We start from the raw sequence: 25,389 nt of genomic DNA on the forward strand, positions 1-25,389 counted from the left end.
TTTATATATTATATATATATATATATATATATATATATATATATATATATATATATATATATATATATATATATATATATTACATTGCATTTACATTTCGTCATTTAACAGACACTTTTATCCAAGGCGACTTACAAATAAGGACATATGTATTCATTTATTACATTATATATATTATATTGCACATATATTAATATAAATTGCACATGTGTATCTAAAACACATTTTGTTTTTTAGTAATATTACAGAAATATTACATTTATGTATGACTGACAAATATACATCACATAAAGTTAATCAGTTCATGCTAAAACTGTGTAATGCAAATGGATGGAAATTTTTTAGGCCTAAATATTTTTTTCGAGTGTGTATGTTTTAAAACTGTCACAAGGGGGAACTACTGCCCAGGATGCCAGGTATTTGGGCACAGTTATCGGTCGATGCAGATAATCTGAAAATGGCCAACGGCTGGCCTGTTAATCAGGCTATGATAGGTGTGTCACTAATCTCAGTACTGGAGCAGATTTGACTCACAGTCTTAGCCTGGCTGGTGGCAGCAGCGGGGCTCGGCTCAGGAGGGGATTTGCCAGCGGTCACGCGGGATCCGTCTGTGCCAGCAGGTGACCTGCCAGCGGCAAGTGAACGCAGGAGGAGCAGGAGATGAAAACCTGCCACAGCCTCAGAGAAAACAACACACAATTATTACAGTTGATTTATGAATGTAGATTTTGGAAGGTACTTAAATGTATATATATAGATCCAGATTGTGCCAGGGACATTTGCATGGTTTCTTCATCTGCTAGATGACAGTTTCATATGCTTGATCAAGGGTTCAGCATCAAAGAACTCAACACCAGTCTGTCAGTCACTCACATACTGTCATTTAAATCTACAGAGCAGCCTTATGTGGGAACATAACACCCTCGACGCTCTGCTCACAGGAACCACGGGAACTACAGCTCTGGCCTGAAGGCTAGTGAGGGAAACGTTCCTCACGCCTGCAGCCTGCACGTCTGAAGGGGAGGGCGATCAAAGAAAAAGGAACAAAAGTTTAAAGATAGTTGCGGAAAGGAAAGAAATGAGAGACCAGAAGCATCATTTTTCAGTTGATCGTTTTAACCAGTCACATTGTTGCATTCAGTAACTGTATGCAAACACTCTTGAGATATCAGGAAGATCTGTTTTCTCAGCTGCTGGGTTGTGAGCTGGTTTCATGTCTGTTCTGACAGAGAGAAAATGCAATGCTAAATACATATAATGACATAATCTTGTTGGGATTATATGTGCAGTTGCTTTTTGGCAAAACAACAGTGTTATTTTTTTGTATTATTTATGCACTATTATGGTACTTATTAATATATTGAATTATATTTTATGTTTATATTTAAAGTTTCAGTTTTAGCAATTTTGTTATGTGCTTCTGACATTTTTAAATATTTCTTTTTATTTCAGTTTAATAATTTAAGTACTTAAGCGTATTTTATTTCAGTTAGTTGGCCACATTTCTAATTTTGTAAGTTCTTTTTTAATCTAATATTTATATTTTTATTGTATTTCAGCTTGATTTCATTTAACAAAAATATTTGTAAGTGTTTTAATTTGAGTTCATTGCCATTTTAAAAACCTAAAAGTGATGTTTTTATAAACCTGGAAAAGTCATGAAAAATGTATAAACATTTTTTTTCATGCCTTTATTTAATTTCATGTTAATATTGCAATGAACATGAAATTATTAAATTAAATGAAATTAAACATGTATAAACATGTCATTTTTTCTATTTGTAAGTATAAAAAAATGTGTATGTGTAAGTAAAAAATGTAATCACAAACTAAAAAATGTCATGTACATTCATTGGTTATAAAAAAAAAGAAAACTATGAAGCACATTCAATTATTGGAATTATGACATTTAACAACAACATCACTGCAAAATATATATATATTTCCATAAATTTATTTAGCATGTAGCATCTGGGTCTTGGATTAAAACCAGCTGAAATTCACTGATTTAATATAAACACATTTTACTTTTAAATCTTAAAGGGATAATTCACTCAAAAATAAAAATATTTGTCATAATTTGTTCACCTCCATGTCATTCCAAACCTGTATGCTTGTGCTCCACCTTACTGTGAAGCACAAAAGATGATATTTAAAAAAAGTCTTGTGAGAAATGTTCTTTCAGACCCCATTTTGAGGACTAAAAACAGTCAAAAGACCCTCTAAATGAAAGAAAGAAAAAAAGGGAGAGAAAAAAATCCTGCTGGTTTGTAGAGAATGTGAGTAAAATGATGACAGAATTTTCATTTTTGGGTGAACTATCTCTTTAACATAGCTTTTGCTGTGTGTTTACATCTCTTCCCCTCTATACATCAGAATAAACTTCACCCACAATGGCAAATGCCAGTGTCCAACACATCTATCAGTCTAATACGCCACAGCAACAATGGTGCAAGTCAGAGCGAGGCGCAGACAGGCTCCACAGCATTGTGCTGCATTCAGCTCCTCGCTTCTGCCTCAGCAAGTGTCTTACAGTCGAGTTTGACCTCAGTGCTCTTGAAGACGGACAGCACAACAAATGAAGTTGTTGTACGTCCAGTACACAGTAAGACTGCTGGCAACTTGGTTGAGAACATGAGAAGAGCGAGAAGTAGGAGTGACTTTATTGGCGCGTCTTTGCTAAGTATTAAGGCTTTGGTGTTGAGCACTGATGGAGACCTCACACCCTCTCCAGCCTCAAAGACTGCGGCAACCTGCAGCTGTTCACACCTCTCAAACCTGAAAGGGACTGAAAGACCCTTTGTCTGCAGACAAATGTCTCTATCCAATGACTTTAACCCCCATCTCAAAAGATCTTCTTATTTTATTTTTCCACTGGTTGACTTGTTTAGTACTGGACAATGATCATGTGAGGCCTGGCTGAACTGTTACTAGTCTTCTGGCATGTAGAATTAGAATTTGTAATTAGATTTACATAAGATTTTAGATAGATATCATTCATTACCTGTGAAACCTGTACTGTTTAGGTCCAACACCTTGGCTGTTTTATCACAGGAGATTTTGCTTCAACCCTGATAAAATGTACAGCATTCGTCAAACTCAGTCATTCCACCATGTTATCAAAATTATTGTTTTTATAGCTGAATTGATCCTTTTTTTTGTACATTAATCATCTTAATTTAGGTCAAATTTGCAACCCCGTCACCCATTTTTTGAAAATGAAAATTTGCTGAACATTTACTCACCCTCAGGCCGTCCAAGAGATGAGTTTGTTTCTTCATCAGATTTGGAGAAATGTAGCATTGCATCACTTGCTCACCAGTGGATCTTCTGCAGTGAATGGGTGCCGTCAGAATGAGAGTCCAAACAGCTGATAAAAACATCACAGTAATCCACACCATTCCAGTCCAGCAATTAACATCTTGTGAAGTGAAAAGCTGTGTTTTTTAAAAGACATTTTTTACCTGCAAAATGTTGCTTTCAGCTAAAACACGAATAATTTTGATGCGAGGAGGACGACGGGGTTTCCCCTGGAAATTAGGCGTTATTATATGGACTCACATACAGTGTTGGTGTAACTAATTACTAAGTAATTAGTTACTATAATTTAATTACTTTTCCCTTGAAAAAGTAAAGGGATTACTTTTATTTTTTTCCTGTAATTTAATTACAGTTACGTCTTATGTAATTGAACTTAATACTGTGTATAGACAGTAGAGCATTTATACACAATACAATAGCGGATTTAACATCAAAATTTTAAGTCTAACCTTAAAATGCATGCTTTTTATGTACCCTTCACACTGGTTATTAGCATGAATATTACTGGGATATTGGCTGTTTATTATTACTTACAAAACACATATTGATGTCTTATTCTGCAAGACCTTATTCTTAATCCTACCCAATTCTTAAACTTAACTAAGTATTAATAAGCAGTAGTATTTTGAGGCAAAAGTCATAGTTAATAGTTAGTTTATAGTGACAATTGGACCCTAATCTAAAGTGTGACCTGAATAATTTATGTAGCTACTTGAAAGAATTAAAAGAACCATTTCATGTCTATCCTTGTGTCATTAACTTGTCGAGGTTTATATAGGATTTAGAAAGTAATTAGTAATTAAAGGGGTCATATGATGATTTTTTTAAAGATCATTATTTTGTGTATTTGGTGTAACAGAATATGTTGACATGCTTTAATGTTCAAAAAACACATTATTTTTCAAATACTGTACATTATTGTAGGTCCTCTATGCCCCGTCTCTCTCAAACGCTTAGTTTTCTACAAAGTCCCTCCTTCCGACAAGCGCAGTCTGCTCTGATTGGCCAGCTGACCCAGTGCATTGTGATTGGCCGAACACCGCAAGCACTCGTCGGAAATGTAACGCCCCTTACCATAATCACAGCTTCATCTTTCAAAATAAATGTGAAGAAAGAGCCCGAAAGGGGAACAGAGTCGCGTGACAGACACAGTGATGAAGCTGGTATGTGTGCAGTACACAAGCCACATTTAAGACAGCTGACTCCACTTTGATGTGACCCCCTCCCCTCTCTCTCTCTCACATGCGCACACACACACACACACACACATGATGCGCAAAACTCTGCATTTGAACAGTCAATAGGTGCGTTCAACTTCATGCGGCGCTGCGCAAACCGATATCAATTACTTGCATGCACAGTTTTAAGGCAGCTTTAATCGCCTTTTTGGTAACTTCATTACTTAACTGACCACGACATTGCATGCACATAGTTTGTTTCGCGCTTTTATATGAAAGGATACAGGCTACAACGTGTGCCGGGAGACTGAGGTCTCTCCAGAGCAAAAGTGGGCGTTTCTGAATTTGTGGGTGTTTTCAAACTGCAGGGTGTTTCTCAATCATGCAAGCAAAATAGGTGCGTTCGACTTCATGCGGCGCCGCGCAAACCGATCGGCGGACTTGAAGCAGTGCATGGCGGTCAGAAATTTTGTCCGACTTGAACCGGCGCCGACGCTACGTCACTGTCACGTGTGGCATCAAAGTACCGCGATATCGTTTGGAGAGCAGCCGGCTGACTCCGCTGGCGCAGCTTTTTCAGAGCGACTGCAGGAGCACTGATGACGACACAGCTGTTTCTCGATTGGCCAAATTCACCACATGGCAACAATGGCGTGTGTTTCTAACATCTTCAAATCCAATACTGCTCATAAATCTGTGCTTTTAGAACAGTAAAAACTTTTTTACTGTAGTCGCAATTGAGTCACGTTTATCATGAAAGCATATATACCCCCACTTTATTAGTATTTAAATAGTATATATTTACGTTGAACTTTATTCTGGAACAGATGGCGCTGTATTAAGCAGTATATAAAAAGTGTTTCTTTTGCTCATGAAAACGGTTCTGAAACGTCTGTGTATTTGACAAATATTGCATCTAATTCACTTCATCTGTGATAGAGTATGCAAACACCGCGCGAGCGTCACTAACGGGAGCAGAAATGTTCGGCTTGACGGCTCCGTTTTCACCTCCGCCCCCGACTGCAAGCGGCTACTCTCGTTGACTGCCGTCTGTAGCCGTGCTTCAAGTCGAATGCACCTAATAGCAAATACTTAAACTAATAACAAAACATACTTACAGTAGCTGATTCAGAAGTGCCACTGTCATAGCAAAGTCAGAATGACCTCCTCTCCTAGGTTCACGAAACGGTCGTCCATAAAATGCATTGCTGTTCTGTTGTAAGTAATCTTAAAGATTCCTAAATGCATCTACTTCTGGAAGGCCAAATAAAGTGCTTTTGCTTTCACCTAGAAACACACAGCGTCTCCCTGACATGCTGCTTCAACACTAACTGCGGTTACTGAAACCACGCCTTCTTTCTTTGCGTGCACATTGACTAGTTGTCAGACCAGGATATGAGCCCCAGATACAGATCCCCTGTAAAGACCTTGTCTCAGACGGCCACCGGGACAAGACCACAGGAACCAGATGAGTCCTCTGCACAATGTGACTCTGCTGCAGCCTGGAATTTAACTGCTGGTTTTGTCTGGTCAGAGGAGAACTGGCCCCCCGACTGAGCCTGGTTTCTCCCAAGGTTTTTTCTCCATTCTGTCACTGATGGGAGTTTTGGTTCCTTGCCGCTGTCGCCTCTGGCTTGCTTAGTTGGGGACACTTCATTTCCAGCGTTATCGTTGACTTGATTGCAAATTATTGCACAGATACTATTTAAACTGACCTGAGCTGGATGATTACATCACTGAATTCAATTATGTTTTTAACTGAAAAATGAGTGTTTACTATTGTCATTTTGCATTATTGACACTATTTTCCTAATTAATGCTGTTCAGTTGCTTTGACACAATCTGTATTGTTAAAATCGCTATATAAATAAAGGTGACTTGACTTGACATTTGGGCGCATTATGCTAATATTTCCACATAGTGAGGTAGATATGTGGGGGCGTGTTAGAACGAGCCGTTTTAGGGGGGCGTGGCAGAGTTTGATAAAGAATATCTCTTTGGTTTTGAGACTTTAGTCTTTGCAAATTCAGGGATCTTATCTATGCACAATCAGCTTGTAACACTCCAAAGAGAAAGAAAAACTTGAAATCGCATCATATGACCCCTTTAAATATGTTTTGGAGAGTAATTTGTACAGTAATCCACTTACACTGTTGAAGATGTAATTAGTAACTGTGATTCATTACTTTTTTTTTAGAGTAACCCAACACTGCTCTCATATTAATGCAAGAAAGAAAAAAACCCCCCACTTAAATCAGTCGTCGTTTATATAATAGCTTGAATTGTTTTGGTGGACAAATGGTTTTCGGAAGGTTAGGCACCTTGCTGAAAAAAAAAAAAAACTTTTGAAGACTTCCTTTAAGTGGCTTGCTTTTGTAGCTTGTTTGTGTCAGTGTCAGTTTCTTTATTCATCAGATCATTGGCTCAGCACCACGATGAGGAAGCTCCCAGGCGCTGCAGCCGGACTGAGGCCAGACAGATAATGACCTCAACGTCCTAAAATTAATCAAATAACATGCATCAATAATAAAAAAGGACGAAAGAGTATTAAGCATTCATGAAAAAATTCTGTAATTAGTAAATAGCTGGTAAAAAAGTCTTTCAAAGTTTTTGAAAAAAGTTTTGCAATCCACCTTTTTCCTGAACGCGGAAGCTTTATATCGAAAAATATGACTATGATATCTTGAGGACTGTCATTGGTATTTGCTTAAACCTCAAAACCTAAGAAGGGTCAAAGGTGTCCTAAATGTTTTCTGAATTGAACAAAACTGAGTAAACACCGCCCCCTGGCCCTAAACAAGAGTCATTAGGCAAGATTAGGATCCACAGGACTGTTAAACACCTGAAGCACCATACTCATTTATTTACCTGCAAAACAAATCATATGAAAATAAATATCAATAAAAATGAATAAACCACTAAAAAAGTGTGAAGACAATGCCTCCAGTAAATACCGTTTTGCACAAATGTCATACACCAGCCATTGCATAGTTTAATACTTTAATACTTAAATTAATTAGTCCGTTTCATGAGGAAGTTAGCAAAAAAAGGGAAGAGTTCATTTATTTAGGTTATTCCATTGCATTATATTCACAGCCAAAGCAAATGTGTGACATTTCAGAGCAGTTTCAACATAACGGCGCAAACGATTTATGGCATATTTGAGCTCATAACTCTAACATAACAGCTCATCTAACATTCAGTAAGAACACACTGGAATATTTACTCATGCAGAACACGCATCTATATAATCCATTCAATCACCCACAATCCTTTGTACCCATTCCATTTCATGAAAATAAACTGACGAAAAACGATTCAGTACTGAGCTTGTCTGAATTTATTATGAAATGCAAGACAAAAATAATGTTTTCGGACATGAAAGCATAGATATATTTTTCGTTTTGGTGTAAATTACTCACTAAACACTAAACTGCCAATAATGTAAGCCACTGGGAGACTAGATGGCTTTGACTTATTGTATTGCATTAATAGAAAGCCAGATAATATAATGATTTGTAGCCACGCGCACTAGTCTGTCTCATTCTAGCGCTTAATGCCGAGGAGGACTCTAGCCTACAAGCCTCTGAAGGACTGAGTCTTCCGTTTGAGAAGCACCCTCTAATTGCACTGCCAGGAGGTGAGGATTGAGGAGTGAGGAATCTTCCAGAGGAGCTATGAGCGAGGATACACAGTTGTGTCCTTTGCGGAATTTGTTTTTATCGAAAAACCTGATGCAGTATAAATTCTCCTCCCCCTTCACATCTGTTGTAATCATTTTAATTTATATTTTACCTTTGCAATTTAAATAAACCATATATGTCATATATGGGCATCTTGCTTTATTAATATGTATTATGAATGTCTTAAATAACAAACTTTAACAACATAAGGGAAGATCCCTTTAGAAGCAGCCGATGACGCTTTGAAGTGATGCTAAAGGGAGCGAGGATGTAGGCTCGTTCGAGATGCATCGGCGCTGCACAGACAGATCAGCGTATGACATCAAAGTATCGTGAGAGTGATTGGAGAGTGATTGGAGAGCAGACGACTCTAGGTACGTTCGACTTCATGGCGCAAACCGATCGGCGGCTGACTTGAAGCAGTGCATGCCGGTTACAAATTTTGTCCGACTTGAACGGGCGCCGACGCTACGTCACTGTCACGTGTGGCATCAAAGTACCGCGATATCGTTTGGAGAGCAGCCGGCTGACTCCGCTGGCGCAGCTTTTTCAGAGCGACTGCAGGAGCACTGATGACGACACAGCTGTTTCTCGATTGGCCAAATTCACCACATGGCAACAATGGCGTGTGTTTCTAACATCTTCAAATCCAATACTGCTCATAAATCTGTGCTTTTAGAACAGTAAAAACTTTTTTACTGTAGTCGCAATTGAGTCACGTTTATCATGAAAGCATATATACCCCCACTTTATTAGTATTTAAATAGTATATATTTACGTTGAACTTTATTCTGGAACAGATGGCGCTGTATTAAGCAGTATATAAAAAGTGTTTCTTTTGCTCATGAAAACGGTTCTGAAACGTCTGTGTATTTGACAAATATTGCATCTATTCCTAAATGCATCTACTTCTGGAAGGCCAAATAAAGTGCTTTTGCTTTCACCTAGAAACACACAGCGTCTCCCTGACATGCTGCTTCAACACTAACTGCGGTTACTGAAACCACGCCTTCTTTCTTTGCGTGCACATTGACTAGTTGTCAGACCAGGATATGAGCCCCAGATACAGATCCCCTGTAAAGACCTTGTCTCAGACGGCCACCGGGACAAGACCACAGGAACCAGATGAGTCCTCTGCACAATGTGACTCTGCTGCAGCCTGGAATTTAACTGCTGGTTTTGTCTGGTCAGAGGAGAACTGGCCCCCCGACTGAGCCTGGTTTCTCCCAAGGTTTTTTCTCCATTCTGTCACTGATGGGAGTTTTGGTTCCTTGCCGCTGTCGCCTCTGGCTTGCTTAGTTGGGGACACTTCATTTCCAGCGTTATCGTTGACTTGATTGCAAATTATTGCACAGATACTATTTAAACTGACCTGAGCTGGATGATTACATCACTGAATTCAATTATGTTTTTAACTGAAAAATGAGTGTTTACTATTGTCATTTTGCATTATTGACACTATTTTCCTAATTAATGCTGTTCAGTTGCTTTGACACAATCTGTATTGTTAAAATCGCTATATAAATAAAGGTGACTTGACTTGACATTTGGGCGCATTATGCTAATATTTCCACATAGTGAGGTAGATATGTGGGGGCGTGTTAGAACGAGCCGTTTTAGGGGGGCGTGGCAGAGTTTGATAAAGAATATCTCTTTGGTTTTGAGACTTTAGTCTTTGCAAATTCAGGGATCTTATCTATGCACAATCAGCTTGTAACACTCCAAAGAGAAAGAAAAACTTGAAATCGCATCATATGACCCCTTTAAATATGTTTTGGAGAGTAATTTGTACAGTAATCCACTTACACTGTTGAAGATGTAATTAGTAACTGTGATTCATTACTTTTTTTTTAGAGTAACCCAACACTGCTCTCATATTAATGCAAGAAAGAAAAAAACCCCCCACTTAAATCAGTCGTCGTTTATATAATAGCTTGAATTGTTTTGGTGGACAAATGGTTTTCGGAAGGTTAGGCACCTTGCTGAAAAAAAAAAAAAACTTTTGAAGACTTCCTTTAAGTGGCTTGCTTTTGTAGCTTGTTTGTGTCAGTGTCAGTTTCTTTATTCATCAGATCATTGGCTCAGCACCACGATGAGGAAGCTCCCAGGCGCTGCAGCCGGACTGAGGCCAGACAGATAATGACCTCAACGTCCTAAAATTAATCAAATAACATGCATCAATAATAAAAAAGGACGAAAGAGTATTAAGCATTCATGAAAAAATTCTGTAATTAGTAAATAGCTGGTAAAAAAGTCTTTCAAAGTTTTTGAAAAAAGTTTTGCAATCCACCTTTTTCCTGAACGCGGAAGCTTTATATCGAAAAATATGACTATGATATCTTGAGGACTGTCATTGGTATTTGCTTAAACCTCAAAACCTAAGAAGGGTCAAAGGTGTCCTAAATGTTTTCTGAATTGAACAAAACTGAGTAAACACCGCCCCCTGGCCCTAAACAAGAGTCATTAGGCAAGATTAGGATCCACAGGACTGTTAAACACCTGAAGCACCATACTCATTTATTTACCTGCAAAACAAATCATATGAAAATAAATATCAATAAAAATGAATAAACCACTAAAAAAGTGTGAAGACAATGCCTCCAGTAAATACCGTTTTGCACAAATGTCATACACCAGCCATTGCATAGTTTAATACTTTAATACTTAAATTAATTAGTCCGTTTCATGAGGAAGTTAGCAAAAAAAGGGAAGAGTTCATTTATTTAGGTTATTCCATTGCATTATATTCACAGCCAAAGCAAATGTGTGACATTTCAGAGCAGTTTCAACATAACGGCGCAAACGATTTATGGCATATTTGAGCTCATAACTCTAACATAACAGCTCATCTAACATTCAGTAAGAACACACTGGAATATTTACTCATGCAGAACACGCATCTATATAATCCAGCAGAGAGCAGCAGATGCTCAGATCCAGCCTCCATAGCGCAGTTTATTTGGCAGGTAGACTCGAGTGAGGAAATGTGGGGCGATGGATGCCAGGGACTGTATCTCAGCTTTCTGCTTCAGTCTCTGCATTGTTTCTATCTGAGAAGTCACACAGACACACAGATTACAACACACACATTATTGGGACCTGCCAACACACTACGGTCACATTCTCAGAGAAAAAACATCTTTGGCCTTATCTTCTGTTAAAATGACAAGTATGGCACGAGGCACCTCTCTCTCCCAGGCAGGCTGGCAGCTGATGTAGTCCCTGCTCTTCAAGCTGTTGAGTTTGCTCTCATCTGCTTGAGAAAATGGAATAAGCGTTTCCTCTGGGACTCTGTACCTGTGACAGCCATATACATAACCAGACACCATGAAAATTATGCATTCATAATAATCTATTATACACAATCTAAGCAATTTACACTTAGACTACATATACTCACTGCCCACTGTACATAGTACCAGAGTTAATAAAGGCAGACAGAGCCAAATAGAAAAGCATGTGACTGGAACTAATGCTTTATAGGTTTAATACAAGGTAAGTGTTAAGTAAGTTGATACTATACAATACTTTGGTCTTCCCTTGCACCAGACAACGGTTTCGAACAACTTGAGGGTAAATTATGACAGAATTTTCATTTTTGGATTAACGCTCCCTTTATGTCAGAACTGAATGTACTGCAATTAAATGAAAATGTATAATAGTTTAAATTTCAATTAAATGCAGTTAGTTGAACTTTAGAATGCTTTTGCCCCATGTAGGACTCTCATAATTCAAGTCGCATCATTAATGTCACTTCTGTTGAAACTTACTTGTATGCATTTAGATATAATTACACTGTACATTTGAAATGATGACGGTGCAATTTAGAATATATTAACTTTAAATGTAATATTTAATGACACTACAGTTGAAACTATAATCAAGTACTTCACATGTGATTTAGTAACACATCAAAACAAGTGCACTTCTTTAAAGCACAACCAAATATTATTAAAACATAATTATTTAAAATGTACTTTGAAGTCTTGACATCATTACACATTATTAACAACTTAACACCTCAAAAAAAGCACGTTTTAATTGTATAATGCCTGTTTTTATAAAATGATACGCTTCACTATTCTTCTTATAAAGAAAGGGACAAATCAAAATTAGTTTTTGTGGTCATCATTCCTTTAGGCATTCAGACATGATCCTAAAGTGTCGCAGATGTTGAACAAAACATCAAAATTGGGAAGGCGTGTGAACTGAACTGAACTGATGTGCTGACATTTTCTCATTTTAGAAGGCACAAATATTAAAATGTGCTCGTTTTACAATAACATTGTGCTAAGACCAGGCCAGAGTCAGTTCTGTTCATTTATCATACTGTGCTGTAGATTAAAACTACTGTGTAGTCCATTAAATCCAATACATTTGTGCATCAGTATTTGGCCAAAACAACTGTTTTTAATTTCATGTAGATTTGTTCTACAAATGATGCATTTTCGCATGCACACGTGCAGGATCTCAGTCCAGCTGTGTCTCTGGGATGAGGTGGAGCAGGAAGCTGGCAGCATGAATGTGCTGATGCTGTCGGAATCAGAACTAAAATACCTGAGGATGTTTCCAGTGCTTTTTTGAATGCATGCTGAATTCACTAAACAGCTGGCCATTTGTACATGCAGTTTGTGCATTTCAGTACAAAAACTGCAATCCGATCACAATCCAGACTCTAAGGCATTCTTTTTACTGCACTTTCCAATGAAAACGAGGTTTATCATATAGATTCATCAAGTACCGTTTGCCAAAATTAATGTTGTGCTAGCGGAAAACAGAATTTTACCTGTAAATGTGTATTTTCTATGGATCACGGAAACAGTTCTTCATCAAATGATGACCTTAATCCAATTTTAAAAAATCATCAAATTAAGTGGACAGAATTTGAAAGAGTTGACTTAAGTACAGATAGATGTTGTACAGACCCAGTAAACCACGCCAGATTGAGGTAGTCCGCTGAATCCGGACTGGCAGATGGAAAATTGCATTATTTTTTGGTAGTGTGGCATTAATTACTCACGCCTGTTCTTTTAAAAGCACAAAAGTGATGAAAGTGAAACTAGGGAGTGTACCATGTAAAGTGGCCAGTGTTGAACTTATGTACATGGGTGCCAACAACCGTAACTAAGACTTCATTCTACTGTGTATTTCTTAAAAGAGCTTCTGATTTCTGAGGTCCATGACAGTTGACACATCCACTTAAAAATAGCCTTCAAGAGGAAGGAAATAACAAACAGCAACAGCAACAAAAACCAAAACAAAAAAACCCAGAAAACGGAAACCAGAGCAAGCCCAGCCTCAATCACGAACCACAGAGCAGAGTAATGAGTTGACTTTCCCAAACCTCTGGATGTCTGAAGGCAGGAGGCCCAACCACAGCACACTGGGGACAGTCAGACTGTGGGCCTCGAAGGCCATTGCCTGAGGACAAGTGACAGTTAGAGCTCGTAAAGCTGGACAGACTTCATTTCGGACATTAAATGAGCTTACATGATTTACTAAAGCAGTTGAGTATTGAAAAATTCAAAACTAAGTAAAGCAAATTACAGTCAAACCAAAATGTATTTAGACACCTGCAAAATTTCTCACATTATATCACAGTTTATTTGCTATAGTGTAGAAAATGGTAATACAATATGACATGAACTAAAGAGTTAAACTGTCAGAACGAATTCATCTTGATAATGTCAGATAACTTTGATAGAAAGGTACAGTATGTAATGGATTACAATCAACCAACAATTATCCAGCTGTTAAATTTAAGTACACAATTAGATAATACCAATTTAAGTCAACTAATTACCAAGTAATGCTTCATTTTGTTCAGTCTGTGGTGTAAAAAGGTCGCATTAGCAATTAAAGAAAAAAACACTTGGTCAGGTCAAAGGGTCTGAATATTTTTTGATCCCAAATTTTACTGGTAGTCCACTGTATGAAGAATTTTGGGGTATAATTAGTCACAGTTCACTTTATTTTGCTATCCTCACTTACATAAATGAACTATAGTGTCCTGCACCCACTAGTAAAAAAATATCAAAAATTATATCTGGTCTCTGAATAATGTTTGGTTTGACTGTATATGATGTGTGACAGAACATATGAAATGTTACTCACCACATTTATGTGAACACATCATCATGAACACAAAATCGTTTTCATTAAAAATATTGGTAACACTTTAGTATAGTGACCAATTCTCATTATTAACTAGTTGCTTATTAGCATGCTTATTAATAACATATTGGCTGTTTATTAGTACTTATAAAGCACATATTCTGCATGATCATATTCTACATCCCGAACCCTACCTAATAGCTAAACTTAACAACTTAACTAACTATTAATAAGCAGCAAATTAGGAGTTTATTGAGGTCGTAGTTAATGGTTTGTTAATAGCGAGAATTGACATTAAAATATAGTGTGACCAAAATATCTAAACATCCTTAAACCAGGATATATTTAATTGAGATACAAAATTATTAAGTTTTAGTTGTTTAGTTCTTTCTTGTTTTGAATATAAATCTCTCTCTAAATTCTGTAAAAAAAATAAACTAAAACTGTTTTAAAATCGTAGTGAAGTCAGTAGGATTTTTAATTAATACATTTATTCGGTCAAGATTAAATTAATTTAATCTTTTACATTTTCTATTCATAAAAAAAATTCTGAAAAGTCAAATGGTTTCACAAAAACACACCTTTTTCATCATTGATAATAATCAGACATGTTTCTTGAGCAAATCAGCATATTAGAAAGATTTTTGAAGGATCACGTGATACTAACATAGAAAAGACGTCTTTTACATATTCATATTTTACAATAATAAATTTTTTTTACTGTATTCATGATAAAATAAAATGCAGTCTTTGTGAACATAAGATACTTTTTCCAAAAACATGAAATAATCTTACTGACCTCAAACATTTGAATTGTAGATATATTGTTTGAAAATTTATCTTACATAATACCTAATATTGTTATATTTAATATAAAAAGTATACAATTAAAAATATATGTATTTTTAATATGTTTTAGGGTGCTTGATAATTTTATAGGAAAATGACAAAAATATTCATTAAGCAAATTATTTTTACAGTGCAGGATTCTGTACGTGAAAGCGAGTTAAACAGCCAAACTGTTGCCACATACTCTGCAGATGTGTCACACACATGTAGAAACGCTTTACTTTTTCCACAGGGTAAATTTTAAGTTCATGAATGAGTGCTTCCTCTTTTTTGTCTTGCCACAAAGAGTGAAGAATAATTACACGTCGCCGCAATGCAAAAGCCTCACTGGAAATTGCACAGAAATAGCAGGAAACAGGACTTACCCGTGAGCCGTATTTGTAGATGCACATGATCTCGATGCCTGGGGAAAAAAAAAAGAGAGAGAGACTGATTCTGCAATCACCACCATACCCTTGCAATTATCCTTTGGGACAGCTTAATTCACCCTAGAACAAAGTAAAGCATTACACATGCACAGAGAGCGCTGGAGTCATTGATAATGACAGTGTCAGAAATAGCAGGGGCCTCAACGCTCCTCATGCTAAACTGCACTGGACCTGCCACAAATGAAAATCACTGCAGGGCTGGTTGTTCTCAAAGAACCCATCAGTGCTGAGTGCGCCTGTGTTTGTTGTCTTTGCATTAAGTGCATGTGTGTGTTCATAGTTCATTGACTTTACAAAGTATAAATGACATTTTGCAGGGAACATGATGTTTGTGAAGTGACCTTAACACTGAATAATTCAAGACTTTTCATTAAGACCTTGAGAGGTAGTTTGCGTGACCTAGTAAGCACGATTAAAGGAATAGTTCACTCAAAAATGAAAATTTGCTCAAAATGTGCTCACCCTCAGGCCATACCAGCCGTACATGAGTTTGTTTCTTCATCAGAACAGATTTGGAGAAATGCAGTATTAAATCACTTGCTCACCAATGGATCCTCTGCAGTGAATGGGTGCCGTCAGAATGAGAGTCCAAACAGCTGATAAAAACATCCCAATAATCCACAAGTAATCCACACCACTCCAGTCCATCAGTTTTTTCCCCTTCTTCTTCGATACTGGTGCCAAATCAATACTTTTAAAATGGTTCCGATGCCTGAACTGATACTTATTTAAAAAAAATAAATAATTTAAATTCCCCAAAAAATTATGGATTGGCCATTAGCATTATAAACACATGATGTCGTTTCATTCATACTGGACGCCAAAGGGCGCCCTCGTACCGAAAATCCACATATCCAGTCACAGATGTAGTTGAACTCATGACCCTCCAGGAAATCCCTTATATGGACAAAGACATCGGCCCTGTCCCAAATGGAACACTTCATGTGCACTTTCGGACTTGTGGACTTACAACGGCCGTCACGTGCGCGTGTCCGTTAAGTCCACGAGACCATTTGCTATGCGCACTTCTGCCGAGCCCGCACTGGGGCGAGCTCCGCAGCAGACTTCTACCCGACAGTCAAAGTGGCATTACGTCACGAAATCGCGGACTCAAGAGGAAGACCGTGAGGGTTTAGGGTGCCATTTGGGACAGGGCCATCGCTATTATAGCTGTAACTGAGTAAACAGAACATATAAACATATAACATATGTTTTGACATGAACATATATGTTTTGAATGATAAAACAAAGACAATAAACACTCGAGTGCGACAATATAGTTTATCTGTGTTATTCAAGCCATCTCTGGTATTTTCATAATAATTAAGTATATTTATAATCCATTGCTAATCGATGTATTTTTAAAGTGTAAAGTATTTAAGCATGTTAAGCTTAGTTAACGGAAGGCTACCTGCTGCCATCAGAGCAAGTGTAATTACTGCATTCACGCGCTCCTTGGATGCACTCATTTCCTCAATCCTCATTTCTCAATCCTCATCACAAGATTTGTTGGATTTGTATTATTAGAGTATTCAGACTTGAGTTGACGTGCATTTTCTCAGTCGGGAAATTATTTTTCACGTGCGGTGCCGGTGATGATGCTTCTTACGTCCATTTCGGAGAACCAGAGGACAAATATTTCAATCGATCGCTCAGGCATGGCACCGAAATCTGCGTTCTGATTCAGTTCTAGTACATACCGGTTACATAGGTACTGGTGCCATATTGGTACCGGGTTTCGGTACCCAACCCTAGTTGTCCTCCAATATCCAAATCTGACACATTTGATTAGAACGGTTGGAACAGTGCTTGACCTGTGCATATTTTTTCTACTGATTCAGACAACTTTTTCACTGGAGAAAGCAATATTATGAATAGACGACTCGTATTTTTGCGTGAATCAATGGTTTGAAGTTAAAAACATCGGTTACACTTTACTTGAAGGGGTGTGCATAAGACTGACATGACACCTTCATAATCATGACATGACACCTACATAATCATGACATGACACATGTCATGAATATTAAGGGTTTTAATGCATGTTTATGACAACTGTCATTAAGTGTCATTCGCTCAGTTATGTAATTTTTAATGCAAATATAACATTGTTTGAGATGTCTTTGTTATGGGCTATGGTTAGGGGTAAGGGTAGGGGTAGGGTTAGGTCAAATAATGTCATATTTGCATTAAAAATGACATAACTGAGCGAATGACACTTAATGACAGTTGTCATAAACATGCATAAAACCTCCTTCATATTCATGACATGTGTCATGTCATGATTATGAAGGTGTCATGTCAGTCTTATGCACACCCCTTCAAGTAAAGTGTTACCAAAACATCTTATATAATAATTGATTTATTACAAACATGCAGTTTTTCACTTCACAGGCCAATAACTGATGGACTGGAGTGGTGTGGATTACTTGTGTATTCTTGTAATGTTTTAATCAGCTGTTTGGTCTCTCATTCTGACGGCACCCATTCACTGCAGAGGATCCACTGGTGAGCAAGTGATGTAATGCTACATTTCTCCAAATCTGTTCTGATAAAGAAACAAACTCATCTACATCTAGGATGACCTGAAGTGGAGTACATTTTCAGCAATTTTTCATTTTTGGGTGAACTATTCCTTTAACAATCATCTCAGACGCGGTGCGTGTGTTTGTACCGTAAGGATCTGCATCCACCAGAGCAAAGACAGGGACGTGTAGCGTGTCCCACAGTTTCCTCACCATCAGTCTGCTGTTGACATCAGGCACCCCTTTACCCTTATGGACACACAAGAACAAACATTCAGGCCTTGAAAACACACAGTAGCACTGATCTAACAAAGACGCTTACAGTTATGATGATGCAGGGAGAAAGTCTGGTGCAAAAGTCATCACTCAGTAGTCTCTGGAAAGTTGCATCCTTCTCCACTATCAGAATGAATTTCGCAGCTGATACAATGTCTTCACATCGCTGAGGAATGTAACGGATAATACAGCAGAGAGCATAATGATCATACAGTCTTTAAAAAAAAAGTAATACAGGTTTGCAACATCATGAGGGTGAGTGAATGACTTTTCATCTTTCAGTGAACTATCCCTTTAAAAGCTCCCATTCATTTTGAGCAGCAGTGACATAACTTTAATGTGAATCATTTCAAAAATTCTGTGATACAAGCCTCCATTGTGCCAGAAATCCACACTGTAACGCAAAGAACAAGTGTAAGGCACTTGGCAATGGTCAGAAAATATTTCCAAAGTTCTGTCTCGGGTGCTGGTCCCTCTGTAACACAATTACCATCCAAACCAGTGTTGTTACTGTTAACTAATACTGTTAAAAAAAAAATTGTAATTGGAAAAAAAGCTGAAATAAAATATTAGATGAAAACTTAAAAGTACAAATTAAACTTATATGACAAAAGCACATAAAGTTATTAAAATTACAAAGAAAAATAAATTAAAAAATAAAATATAATTTAAAATATTAATAAATACTATAACAGCATTTAGATTAATCCTAAAACAACTGGCCCAAACACTAGTCCACACAGGGATTCAGAGACAAACGGAAAGATAGATCACCACAAGGGCGTAGGGTGGCATTCATTTAATGACATGGTTAAAGTAAACAGGAAGGATACTTCTGATCCCATTAACATTGGAAGACACCGGAACCGCCTAGGGAGAAACAAGAACAGAATTATAAAAACATTTCATATTTCACAGCAAAAATAGTCTTGTATGGAAAAACTTTAAAGAGATAAAATGACTGAGTAGATTCAGAATGGTGTGTCAGACCAGTGGTAAAGCGGAACAGATACAGTCTAAAAATGCTCCTAGTAGAATTATAGATGAATGCTCGTGGGCAGAAGGGGATTATATAAATCATGCAATGGCATACAGTGAGCATTAAGCGAGTTTTACAGAAAGGTTGGCTGGCGATCTGGACTCACAGTGGAGCTGGAGCTGCAGTTCACCTTTGTGCCATCTTCCTCCAAATAGCACAGATCACCTGAGATTAAGCCTTTGGATGTTGCAAACTGTGAGGATTATTAAAAGAAATGATTTACTGTGAACACATTATCTTTAGTGCTTATGAAAAAAGCAGTGTATAAAAGACTCAGGAATTCAAATCTCACACACATGCACGTACCACATGCAAACTCCTGCGAGGAACCTTGAGCATGCATGAAATGTCATCCAGGATGGAATCCAAGGTCTTCTGTGACCCAAACAGCTGTGGATCATTATAGTATATGTCCCTGACGGAGAGAAAAGAAAACATTTCAGTGCACAGGTGCACTTGACAAATCACGTCATAAAAATCAAAGGTTCCACCTGCTTCCTATATCAGATGATTTATGATGCCGTTTGCTGATTTATAATCAGATCATCACTTACATCCACAGGTGGTTTCAATGAAACGGTCCGCAAAAGCTGACAAAAATGTTAAATATTTAGACACGAAACAGGCAATAACTAAAAGGCGCTGGAGTAAAACTTGCCAAAATATAGATCTTGGGTACTTGACATGAAATAGTTCTAAGAAGTCCTGCAGTACGACAAGCTGAACTCCATCTAAAACTATTTTAAAATACGGAACATGGATTTTTTGTACTTTGTCTCAACACAAACCATATAAATTGAACCATTGAAGGTTAACAGTTAATAAAAACTTAATAAATATAAACGTTGACCACATTTTAACAAAGTTTGTATCGAATATCACTTACCTTTTAGTAGCATAGGAGTCACTCTGTACAAGTTTGTAAATAACAGACAAGAGCTTCAAAATCAGGGCTGTAAAACAGAAACATATCAGATAGTCATAGCTGACAATATTAGTTCAACTAGAATTTTACATTTTTTGCCTGTGCAAAACTCACTATCACAATGCTATGTGCGCATGGTTGCCAGAGGGCTGCTGTATGGTTTCTTAAGCCCTATTCGGACGCTAATTGTTTCTCATGGGGATGTAGGTTGTTTTCACCATTTATACAGGGGGTAGTCGGTGATTTCATTGCTGCCCGAATCCAGAATGTCTGTGTTTTTCTCTCACGATATGCGTAAAAATCCCCCGCCAAATTACCTACTGTTTTTTGACAAACACCAGGGTCGTGTTGTAATTTAATCGCCGTCCGAATCCACATCTTTACAAGAACAAATCAATTCAAAATTCAGTGTTTAAATCCTTTTTGACCACTGCCGAACACCGTATGGTAACTGTTGTACTTCGCTGTAATTTGCATGCATATTTATTTCTGAAATTCTGGAAGGTATTTACAAGAACAATATTTTATAACTGCTCCACCACCGCGAGCGGGAGCAGAAAGAGAAGAAAAGCACGTAAACATTCGAAATGGGTGTTTATAATGGCAGAAGCAGTTATGCAATAGTTTTAAAATGTGTATTATATATTCATGACCTCTAGACTGGACTATTGTAATGCACTGCTAGCTGGTTGTCCTGCATCTTCAATAAACAAGCTACAGATAGTCCAAAATGCAGCGGCTAGAGTCCTTACCAGGTCAAGAAAATATGATCATATTACCTCAATTTTACAGTCTCTGCACTGGCTACCTATTAAGTTCCGTATCAGTTACAAAATATTATTACTTGCCTATAAGGCCCTTAATGGGTTAGCTCCTGTGTACCCAACTAGTCTTCTACCACGCTACAATCCATCACGCTCCCTAAGGTCGCAAAACTCTGGACTTTTGGTAGTACCTAGGATAGCAAAGTCCACTAAAGGAGGTAGAGCTTTTTCGCATTTGGCTCCCAAACTCTGGAATAGCCTTCCTGATAACGTTCGGGGTTCAGACACACTCTCTCTGTTTAAATCTAGATTAAAGACACATCTCTTTGGCCAAGCATTCAAATAATGCATCTCATAATCTTGTACTGCAGTTATATCCGATCAAATGCACATTATTATTTTTTAGTTTGGGTTAAACAAATCAATTTTGCTTGGTTGGAACAGCAGCTACGCTAACTATGTTTGTATTTGTTTCTCTGTTTTTTGCCACGGGATTGACATCCCGTGGTAACTAGGATTTACACAAGCTTCAGTCTGGATCCAGAACACCTGAGAAGAGATGATGCAACCCCATCAGAGGACCTCAGATGATGCCAACCCTGAAACAACATACAGAACTACCACATTTTGCTATAAGTTTGATTGCATCATATAATAATTGCTGTTAATATTATTCATCGTCTGTTTGATTACGTCTTTAATTTATATTTTCGTACATTTCTGCCATATGCACATTAACTGACTGTCACCACTGATAAGCTACCACTAAATATTGTAGAAACTTAATTTGCTGTAAAGTTGCTTTGCAATGAATTGTATCGTGAAAAGCGCTGTACAAATAAACTTGAATTGAATATACAGTTATATACATAAGTATATCGCATAATTATATACAACTATAGCGCGTCTATTTTCCTATTTTTAAACATGATATTTAAATAATCAAATAATAAACAGGATTATATTCTAAAATATGCTTGGAATTATAAGAATACCTTTAACATCATAATAAGTCATTTTTGAATACATTTTACACAATCATAAGAAAATTGGTAAATAGAATTCATTTTAATTAAAGCAGACAATCATGTGACTAGCCGCGTTCATGGGTTCGTGGGATGCTAACTACTTGCTTCTCCACTGTGAATAAATCGCCATCCGTATAACTGAGGTGCAATGTAAATCTATTTTTACAGACGTCCACATGAGAAACAATTACCGTCCGAATCAGGCTTAAGATGCTCTTAGTGGTTTTTGGCGTGTTGCTATGTAGTTGCTAGGATGTTGTGAGTGGTTACTTACTGGCCCAATCAAAAGAGCCTCTATGAAACACAAGTCCATAAAAACAAGGCCAAATGCACTGCGTTAACAAGAAGGAATTTTTGTATTGAGTTTTCACAGTTGCTTTACCTGTAGACCTGCAGATTGCTTTGTGCTAAATTAACAGATAATGTCTTGGCAGAAAATTACCAGTACTTTTTCCATTTTTCTACAGATTTCTTACAGTGTATTTTGGTCTCTATATATGATTTGGTCCATGTTTAAATGCAAGTATATGGTATTTTTTGCCTGTTTTATTGTCCGCCAGGCAAAAACCCGTCAGATTACTTTACAGTAACAACTGATAAAAAACAAGACTTGCAGATTTGGGTGGTATGTGATTACTTGAAACTAAACGATCTGTAAATATGAACATGTAAAAGCAAGTAATCCAGAGTGATCTTACCAAATCTGGCGGCTGATAAAGGGCAGTCACATCGGAGAGTCGTCACAGGGACATCTGCCGTCCGTACTACTAAACCAACGGACTCGTGAAATCTGAAAGCAATAGCAACATCAGTTTTGCTCATTTAATTCACTCAAGTCATAACATGCTCTGAAATGTGCACAAATAAAGAAGACAAACGAAGATGACTTCAGGCGTTACTTCATGTTTGGGTGTACGTCTCATCAAAGAAATCATTACCTAATGCTGCTCTGGGGAAAAAGTACTGTGAGGTTTTATTTCTGTTTTGTTACGAAGTAACTCACTTAAATGAGTGTTTCATTCTCATATCCACTATTAAAACTATCCGTCATTTTGCTAGCCCAACGGATACCTTTATAACAGCAATAAGGCCAAATCCAAGGCATTCTCCAAGCTGTCAGGCCCCTGGCCTCAGAGGGGCCCAGATGAAACGTGCTTTAAGCCTTAGGGAGGGTTGATGTAGATCTGGCCAGACAGTTTTCTTTGTTCTGCACAAGGGCTATTACACAGCGTGCACAGTGAAAACCTCTTCAGAGGATTTAAAGTCTGGCTATGTCCAAGAGAGCTGGAGGGGGGAGGCGGGGTCAACCTCTCATGAAATAACACCCATTTAGAGTCAGGAAGTTATTTCAATTGAGAGGATAAAAGTTCAGAGGAAGTACAGCAGACAGACTGATAGACAAACAGATAGATACTGCATGCTTTAATTAGGCTTTATAAATAAACATGAGACACACACACACACACACACACCTGACAGTGGACCAGTTGCATCTATTCATCAATCTCAGCACAGGTGCTTCTCCTTTAGACACGCTGATGACTATCGTCTGAATGACTCTCTCAATGCGCGTCAAAACGTCCTGTCTGTGGATGGGGGACACAATTATACTGCCCAAACCGACCCGAGCCCAAAGCTGGTGTTTCTGCTCCTGCTGTCACCTGCTGATGTCCTCCTGCCGGCTGGCATCCATTCCCAGACTCTCGCGCAGAGCGGCTGGTAACTTATCTACCTCAAGAGACTGCTCGGCCGTTCAAATGAAGAATTAGAACCGCAGTCGAAATGTCTCGCTGTGGTTGCGGCTGTTGTTTGTTTGTTTGTAAGCTGAAAACAGTTTAGCGGTTTGCTGCAAGTTAGCGTATTAGCGTCAGAAGTGATGAAGCTAATCATCGGAATAGGAGACACTTTAAGGACATTATCGGCCAAGTGAGAAAATAATCGAAGGTGAAACCACCGACTATGTTAAAGTAGGGGTTGGGATGTAACGTTATCTAGTTAAAATAATCTACTTAAAGCGGAACGCCTCAGATAAGGACTGTGCGCGCGCTGCGCTGATATTTGCCGCGCGATTCGAATCATAAAAGAGAAGCGGAGTGATGCTAATTTAGCGGGTTTTTATTTATTTATATATATATATATATATATTTATTTTTGCTAGATTTGGCAACTTTTCAGACTAGCCTACCATAGCAACTTTTTTTTTTTTTTTTTTCCAAAAAGCACCTTGCGACAAATTGAGCTCTTTTTAAAATGTATTTGGCAACTTTTAGCAACTTTTGAAAAGTGACTCGAATTATAAAAAAGGCATGCATTTTTCCTCTCAACCACAAAAAAGGATAAATTATTGAACAGCTGGCCAGCCAAGCAGTACACACACATCACGTGTGAATCAAGTTGCTAGTTTCACTTGTTCAATACTAATAGGCTAATTGTTAATTTACGATACACCTTAGTTGTTAGTTTGTACCTATAATCTGTTAGGTTCAGTTAATCAGTTAGGTACACTGTTGATCTTATCTCAAAGATCGATCTTATCTTATCTATCGAAATGCAATGTGTAATTTTAAATACAGGTAAAATACTGGAGAAAGAATTAATACAGAAAGTTCCTTCATATTCACACATTACACTGTGCCCTGTTTTTGGACTTTTCTTGTGTAGCATTTAACCTACTGCTTAAAAGTATAATTATTAATAATGCGTAGTTTTAGTTTAGTTTAGAAAACACATAAAATAGGCTACAAATAAAAAATATGTAAAAATGTGTTCATAGGCATCACAAATAATATATATTAAATGTTTATATTATTTTTTACAAACAAATCTAAATGAATATCAAATTACATTCTTTGCTGAGATCTGAGTAGCCTAATTTCAATGTTTATTCTACGCAATGATGCAGTTTTGTGTTGTGGTAACATAGTGGCATCATCCAACAAAGTCACAACGTCATTTAGCAACTTTTAGCAACAAACCGACCTGCCTTTAGCAACTTTACATGAGAATTAGTCCGCAACACTGAGCGGAATGCAGTAGCGACTAAAAAAAGTGACCCATATAAGTAGCTACACTTTAGTATGCTATATATATATATATATATATTAAAAAAAAAAAGTACACTGTAAAAAAAAAATCTGTGAAAATTACGGTAAAAAAACGGCAGCTGTGGTTGCCGGAATTTTACCGTAAAAAATATGTTTTAGGTTTTATGGTTTTAATTTACATTTACAGTTAAATACCGTAATTTCATTAACTGATA

General features: G+C 37.4%; 1 protein-coding gene across 2 annotated transcripts; it reads right to left on the bottom strand.

The window, feature by feature from the left end:
- Positions 1-10,224: 10,224 nt before the first annotated feature.
- Positions 10,225-24,190, bottom strand: spo11 (SPO11 initiator of meiotic double stranded breaks). 2 transcript variants are annotated; one of them, XM_016293483.1, is made up of 14 exons: positions 23,792-24,190; positions 23,603-23,716; positions 22,829-22,920; positions 20,300-20,366; positions 19,720-19,828; positions 19,520-19,606; positions 19,208-19,244; positions 18,421-18,530; positions 18,248-18,347; positions 15,511-15,548; positions 13,527-13,603; positions 11,368-11,479; positions 11,066-11,232; positions 10,225-10,335 (listed from the first exon to the last, which is right to left on the bottom strand). In XM_016293483.1, exons 1-13 carry the CDS (start codon positions 23,821-23,823, stop codon positions 11,113-11,115), a joined length of 1,095 nt encoding a protein of 364 aa, XP_016148969.1. In that variant the 5' UTR covers positions 23,824-24,190; the 3' UTR covers positions 10,225-10,335; positions 11,066-11,112. The 2 variants fall into 2 exon arrangements, with proteins under 2 accessions (XP_016148969.1, XP_016148968.1); XM_016293482.1 differs by lacking the exon at positions 10,225-10,335 and having other exon boundaries at positions 10,840-11,232.
- Between the last annotated feature and the right edge of the window lie 1,199 nt (positions 24,191-25,389).

Source organism: Sinocyclocheilus grahami, unplaced genomic scaffold (assembly GCF_001515645.1).
Source record: "Sinocyclocheilus grahami isolate Dianchi unplaced genomic scaffold, SAMN03320097.WGS_v1.1 scaffold303.1, whole genome shotgun sequence".
Taxonomy (NCBI): Eukaryota; Metazoa; Chordata; class Actinopteri; order Cypriniformes; family Cyprinidae; genus Sinocyclocheilus; species Sinocyclocheilus grahami.

Excerpts from the sequence above, each read along its gene's own strand:
- spo11 (XM_016293483.1), bottom strand. The coding sequence starts at position 23,823 with ATGGATGCCAGCCGGCAGGAGGACATCAGCAG. Across the intron at positions 18,531-19,207 it reads CAATGTTAATGGGATCAGAA|ACATTGTATCAGCTGCGAAA; the intron begins GTATCCTTCCTG and ends AGCGATGTGAAG. Across the intron at positions 15,549-18,247 it reads GGTGGATGCAGATCCTTACG|GCATCGAGATCATGTGCATC; the intron begins GTACAAACACAC and ends TTTTTTCCCCAG.